A 7,579-nucleotide genomic window follows, 5' to 3' on the forward strand; every position below is an offset into this window, starting at 1 on the left:
ATAATCTACACTTAACCATTATTCCCTTCTCCTTTTCCTCCACTATTTCATAATAATAAGAACACTTCCATCACAGTGATGTAATGCTCTGGTAACTCGCATTATTAAAAAAAAAAAAGTAACTCAGATATTAATGTGTACATTTATAAAGTATTAAACTTTACAGGTTACTCCAGAAAAGTAATATTATTACGTAACGCACGTTACTTGTAACACGTTACCCCCAACACTGAACAGGAGCATGTTTTACACATTCAAGAGCAGCTGATGTTGGGATCAGGGGGAGTGTGTGTTGCTGGAGGTGGATCCAGGTTGAGATCATGAAGAGAAAGAAAATCATCTCCTGCCGCATCTCCTTGTACTTCTGCCTACTTTTCTGTTATTCTGCCGATCCCAATTCTATATCAAACATTTACTGACGCTGATACAATTTTATTCTGCCAACATTTTTATTAAACTATAGTGTCATTTCTTTTACTACCAATGTATTTTTTACACATTTTTTTATACAAACAGTCTCTCCCAAGCCATTTAGATCTTTCTGAATGGAATAAGACAGAAATGTCCCAGTGCGTGGAAAACATCGGCATTAAATCTCCTTTAGTGACGGCTAGAGATTTTACCAGCAAATTCACATCGATAGTGGAAATGATCATATAATTGACCTATCTATCTATCTATCTATCTATCTATCTATCTATCTATCTATCTATCTATCTATCTATCTATCTATCTATCTATCTATCTATCTATCTATCTATCTATCTATCTAATTTTATATTTGGCGAAATTCCTCCGATGTAATAAAGCAAATAAAAGAAAATCATATATAATATTTTAAATGTAATATTTGTGTTTTCGAGGAGTAAAAACTTTTGAAATCAGCTCTGATGTCGGCACTTGTGTTCTTGTAAGCGGTCAAGCTGTGATAATAAATAAATGAAAAACAACAACAATAATTGATCAATAATAATTAACAACAATAGTATAATAATTAACAACAACAACAACAATAATAATAATAATAATAATAATAATAATAATAATAATAATAATGAATGAAAGTCTCTATTCGAGTGTATTTGGATACTCACCGTTTACAGTTTCTTCCCCTCACTTCTTCACATTTGCCCCACTAACCCGTTTCAGACTTTCGAAAATCCTGCACTTGCCCTTGAATGGTGACAAATCACTCCATTTAAACACATGCTACTTCTCCGTCTTGATAATATGGCAATCTGTAATCCATACACTCCGTACACACACCGTATACAAGGCCCCACACTAATATTGGCATCTGGCAGAAAAAGAGCCCTGAAACATCAAAGAGCCACCACCATATTAAACCATGTGCATGAGCTACTTTTTCCATGAGGCTTCCTCTGTGTGTGTCCACCAAACCCACATCTGGATTTATTTCCAAAAAAATCTCTTTTGAGTGTCAACAGTGTCTGGCAAGCTGAAGAGTTTGTAGTTTGGATGAGAGTACAGCATTTTTCTTACAACCCTTTCAAACAACCTGTAGTGGTGATTCAGGAGACATCAGATTGTAGTTTTGGAGACTTTTTTGGGCCCAAAAGATTTTCTGCAATTCTCCAGCGGTGATCCTTTGAGAATTCTGACCACTTGAACCAATGAATCCTCTTCATAATATTGAGGCAATTGGGGTTGATTCTAAACATTTTTAGTACACTTTAACTTCTTAATCATTGCCCTGGTGGTGGAAACAGGCATTCCTTATTCTATTTCTATTTCTTTTGTGAAGCTCAACAACGTTTTTTGCTGCATATCGCAACATATTCTATTTTCTTACACACAGTAATAAATGAATAACGGAATTTGGAGGTTGTGTTTCCTCATATTTACACCACTGTGATGGTTGAATTTCCTGTTCATAATCCAAATAATATCAATAGTAATATATATATATATATACACACACACACACACTGGGGTCAGGGTCAGCCTTGATACAGCACCCCTTGAGCACAGAGGGTTAAGGGCCTTCCTCAAGGGCCCAAGATTGGCATCTTGGCGATACCAGGGCTTGGACCACCAGATCAGTAACCCAACACCTTAACCTCTGTGCTACCACTCCCCAATGAAGATACAGACACAATTCACTCCTATTAATATTCAGTGTGATCTGATTTTAAATCAATTTAATACAAGCGGAATTCTTTTTGTTCAATTAAACTTATTTGGTTCAGACAGACGGCAAATCAACAATTCACTTAAGAGCCTTCTGGCTTTTTACACATGGCCCTTTCACAAACATGCCTTTGTAGTGCAAAAAAAAATTAAATAAAGATCAAATAAAAACAGAGGCTCTATTCCTGTTCTGTCTGCAGGAAGTTGCAGCTCTACCTCTGCCATGTAAATCTGTATATAGCGGTGCTGATCTACATAGAAAATATTGGTCACAAATGATTGGTTTCTAAATAATAAAAGTAAAAAACATCTACAAATAATTTTATGAAATTTTTAAATAACGCAAATATGCTAAAAGCTATACATTGAGATATAATTACCAACTTGCACAATTTATTAAATCTATATAAAACTTATTTTATTATTCATGAGATATTTTTTTTGTGGATTTTTTTGACCGTAAAATCCAGAGTTTAAAAATTAAAGACGATTTTCACAGTTTTCTTCGCTCCTGGGGTGCCAATATTAATGAAGGGCCATGCATTCGGGTGTATAACGCTAAAGGCTGTGATACGTAGCATGTACATACCTCGTGCCATTGCAGTGTGCGTATCGGCAGAATGAGGTGACAATGTGGACAGGTGCTGGTCTGATTCTCGTCCATCCAACCCTTTTTCTCATTCCTCTTCTTCTTCTGCAGATCCGACAGTGACAGAACCGTGTCTTCGGGCTCACAGTGATCTCTCCAATCTTTTGGCAAATCCTTATCAAGCTGTGTATGAAGGGCTGATTTTAATATCATGATGTAAATATCATTCCAGTAATGAAATATGATATAAAGAGAAGCGTACCTGATCATCCTGCAGAGTGTTCACTGGCAGAGGCTTTACATTTTTATTATCTGATCATAATAAACAAAATAAACAGTGGTGTTACAGGTGAGCGTGATGCTTCATTCATGAACAGCTCAATGCTCAACACACAATGTGTCTCATGATATACAGAATGTTTAATTAGAACTATATGGCCAACAGTTTGTGGACATTTTGACCATAAAATCCATTTTTTATTATTTTTTTTTAACATCCCATTCTACATTTAATCTCCATTTGCTCTTATAATAAGCTCCGCTCTTCTGGGAAGATGTTCCACTAGATTTTGTGAAGATTTGTGTGATATTTATTCAACCACAAGGGTATTGAATAAATCAGGTCAGGTACCGATGTAGGTGAGGTGAGGAGGCCTGGGTTCAGTCAGCGTTCATAATCATCCCAAAATGATTGGATCTCTAAAGCAGGAGATCTTCCACTCCAACCCATGTACAGCATATCTTCATGAGCTTTTTGTGCTCAGGGATATTGTGATGCTGGAACAGGTTTGGGTCTCTTAGTTCAACTGAAGGGAAAGTTTTCTCCACATTTTGGTGGAGGAACCACATATGGTTAGTAAAGTCAGGTGTACCAATACTTTTGGCCATATATTGTATATTCGCTATAAGGTAAATAATGACGTTTATATTTCTCTCATACCTTTTTTGCATACGTCAGGATGCACCACACCTTCATCTGAGCTCACCGTAGGATTATTAGATGAGACACAGGACATGTACTACACTCCACAGACTAAAATCAGACACTCACGTTTAAAGCTGAAGTCTTCCTCAGAGCTGCAGATCTTCGCATGCTGGAGCTGATCTTTCAGCCTGACGTACTTCTTACAGTCTGGGCAGAGTTCTGTCCGACTCCCACAGGCCACGGTGTGCTCCTTCAGATCGCTCCAAGGGAGATCCATCTGACAATACTCGCAACTCTCAAGCCTCTTCGTGCATTTGTTTGCCTAAAAGTTGCCACACAGTGAGACAGAAACAAACATGTCGTAAATTTCGATGAAATTTGTCCTCGTTGGACCGAGTGCACGAGTGTAAGATGAACGATGCGTTTACTTCATGATCTGCAAGCTTGCACTTTTCCATCTTCCGATTGCACTTCTTGCATTCGATCTGTGACGAAAACAAACAAATATGACAAACACGATGAGATTTAGCAGAGACAAACAACATAAGAACAATAATAAACAGAGAAAATATAATGATATTGATGGGTAAGGTGTTAGTGACCACAGTGTGCTGTTCCTTTCGATGTTCTTCAAGCTGATCCTTAGGCACCTGGTCATCACAGTCGGGGCAGAGACACAGGAAACGCTGGCAGTGAGCTTCATGCACAGGAAGATTCGTCTTCACCAACTCTTTATTGCTGTGGAGTGATGTGGATATTTAAACTGCAGTCTTACAGAAGCGAACCTGCTGATGTGTATTAGTCTGTTTGATCTGTCTGTCTGTCTGTCTGTCTGTCTGTCTGTCTGTCTGTCTGTCTGTCTGTCTGTCTGTCTGCCTGCATGCATGCCTGTCTGTCTGTCTGTCTGTCTGTCTGTCTGTCTGTCTGTCTGTCTGTCTGTCTGGTCTGTCTGCCTGCCTGTGTCTGTCTGTCTGTCTGTCTGTCTGTCTGTCTGTCTGTCTGCCTGTCTGCCTGTCTGTCTGTCTGTCTGTCTGTCTGTCTGTCTGGTCACACCAATGACAAAAAAACAAAAAAAACATGAAAAGAGTACAGCCATAAAAACAAATCTTTTGTTGCATCACTTTCCCATCATTCCATCAGTATAAATTAATCAGCAGAGTTTAGCTTTTTTGCTCTCTTACAGAACAAATGCTTCCTTCTCCTACCTTTTCACTGTTATTTAAATTCTTGTGTTAAATTTGTGTGTTTCAGGATGGAAATTCCTTTTATCTTTGAGAGGCTTTAGATAATTTCTCCAACTGAGCAAATGGGCAAAAACTCGCACAGTTTCACTTAGATAATAAGCCATGATCAGATGTTTGAATTCTTAATCCTAATGCAAATGACACATCAAATCATAACCACCAGGTGACAATCAACAACAACATTTAAATAATTTGGTCACGGGTCAAAACTAATAACAAAATGATAGTTAATATTTTTAATAATAATAATAATAATAATAAGAAGAAGAAGAAGAAGAAGAAGAAGAAGAAGAAGAAGAAGAAATGAAACCAACAGACATCAATATGATAGATATAATAACATATTTGCTGCAGATGCTATAGCCGATTACAATTCCTTTTAAATGTAGTTATTAATTCTGATTTATGAATTTTTGTTTCTGTTACTCCAAAACAAGTCAATGTTTATTTTTTTTAATAACATAAACATCATTTTGCATTTATTCCTACAGAGATTTGAGCCTCATAGAGTAAGAACAAATCATTACATTACCATTTCTAAATCCTAAATATCTACCGTGTTTAATGAGCCATAACATTTACACTTACACCTATTCACTGCAGCAACACTGTGTAATAGAGTGTCTGCTTTCAGTAGAAAACTTGGACTAGGAGACCAAAATCTGTTCCAGCATTACTGTTTAAGAGCTGCAGTGAATCTCCTTGCTATAGAGCTCAAAACCGCAATTCTACTGGATAAACAACCTACATCACCTACACACCTACCACAAACAAGATCTGGTAGAACATTTTCCCAGAAGAGTGGAGGTTAATATAACTGCTTCTGCTTCTTCTTCTTTCGGCTGCTCCCATTAGGGGTCGCCACAGCGGTTAATCCGTCTCCATACCACCCTGTCCTTTACATCTGCCTCTTTCACCCCAATCACCTGCATGTCTTCCCTCACCACATCCATGAACCTCCTCCTTGGCCTTCCTCTTTTCCTCCATCCTCAGCATTTTTCTACCAGTATAACTCATGTTCCTCCTCTGCACATGCCCAAACCATCTCAATCTCGCCTCCCTCACCTTGTCACCAAAACATCCTACATGTGCTGTCCCTCTAATAAACTCATTTCTAATCCTGTCCATCGTCGTCACTCCCAACGAACATTTCAACATCTTCAGCTCTGCTACCTCCAGCTCCACCTCCTGTCTTTTACTCAATGCCACTGTCTCTAATCCATACAACATCTCAGGTCTCACCACAGTCCTATAAACTTTCCCCTTCACTCTCACAGATACTCTTCTATCACAAATCACTCCTGCTATCACTCTTCTCCACCCACTCCACCCTGCCTGCACTCTTCTCTTCACTTCTCTAACACACTCTCCATTACTTTACACTGTTGAACCCAGGTACCTGAACTCCTCCACCTTCTCCACCTCTTCTCCCTGCAACTGCACCCCTCCACTTCCCTCCCTCTCATTCACACACATGTACTCTGTCTTACTCCTACTGACTTTCATTCCCCTTCTCTCCAGCGTGTACCTCCACCTCTCCAGGATCTTCTCAACCTGCTCTCTACTCTCACCACAAATCACAATATCATCCGCAAACATCATAGTCACTGCAACCGGGTTAAAATGTGAAATGTTTCAAACACACACCAATCTTATGCTCAGGTGTCCACATACTTTTGTCCATATATTGTATTATATTGTACACAATATTAAAAAGGTGGTTTTATTGTTATGGCTGATTGGTGTTTGTATGAAAGAATGAATGAATGCTAAGCAGTACTATAGTACTTTAAAATGAATATTAAATAGAAATAGAATTGATTGTTGACCTAAATGTATCCAAATCACTTTCATTTTCATTTCACACTTCAAATGACGACGCTCACATGTTGATCTTCTCACTCAGAGCTTCACTATGTTTATGTTCATGTTTACTGGTGAGATTTTTGTCGGGGGAAAAACAAAACAAAACAAGGTTAATAGATAAAAATAAACAAATAAATAAAAAAAAACCTGTTACAGTTTACCTTCTTTATGTCACATCGCATGACAGCATTCATGAAAATAACTTCAGACAAACATAATATAATCTGTGAAATATCCATTATCTACATTACATAATACACTTTATATACATGGATATAAAGATCAGCTTAACTCTCACCAGTGGACACAGATGTCCAGCTCCTCTGCAGTGTCCATGTCTCCTGAGCGTCTCACTTGTAGAACAGAAGAACAGCAAACGACGTCTAGTTTCGTTTCGTGATTCAGTTTATCTACGCGCGCATGCGCACTTTCACTTTCCGCACCGAGCAGTTTATAAGCGCTTACATATGCTGTTTGAGGAAGTGCAGGACTGCCTAAGGAGAAAGAGGTTGGAGAAACAGAATTGGGATGAGAAACGTAGGCAGGAGTCCAAGAAAATGCGACAGCAGGTGAAGAGTGATGTGGGGAACAGTGTTGGGGAAAGTTACTTTTAAAATATTGAGTTACTCTCCAAAAAAGTAACTAATTGCGTTACTTTTGCGTTACTTTTGCGTTACTTGTTCATACCTGGTTAAGGCTTGATCTCTTTCAGGACTTACAGGTGCAACAGGTGAGAAGTTCTTGTACTAGTGTTAAATGCAGTTATGCATTAAAACAGTGTAATATATATCATTGGCATTAAGA

At 38.2% G+C, this 7,579-nt stretch overlaps 1 protein-coding gene across 1 annotated transcript; it reads right to left on the minus strand.

The window, feature by feature from the left end:
* Nucleotides 1–430: 430 nt before the first annotated feature.
* xaf1 (XIAP associated factor 1) lies at nt 431–7,208 on the minus strand. The gene is made up of 8 exons (XM_083548158.1): nt 7,074–7,208; nt 4,268–4,403; nt 4,094–4,150; nt 3,792–3,987; nt 3,003–3,052; nt 2,741–2,923; nt 1,095–1,173; nt 431–923 (listed from the first exon to the last, which is right to left on the minus strand). The coding sequence occupies exons 1-7, from the start codon at nt 7,109–7,111 to the stop codon at nt 1,114–1,116; spliced, it is 720 nt and encodes a 239-aa protein (XP_083404284.1). The 5' UTR covers nt 7,112–7,208; the 3' UTR covers nt 431–923; nt 1,095–1,113.
* Nucleotides 7,209–7,579: the final 371 nt, after the last annotated feature.

This window comes from Silurus aristotelis (assembly GCF_946808225.1).
Source record: "Silurus aristotelis genome assembly, chromosome: 8".
Classification (NCBI taxonomy): Eukaryota; Metazoa; Chordata; class Actinopteri; order Siluriformes; family Siluridae; genus Silurus; species Silurus aristotelis.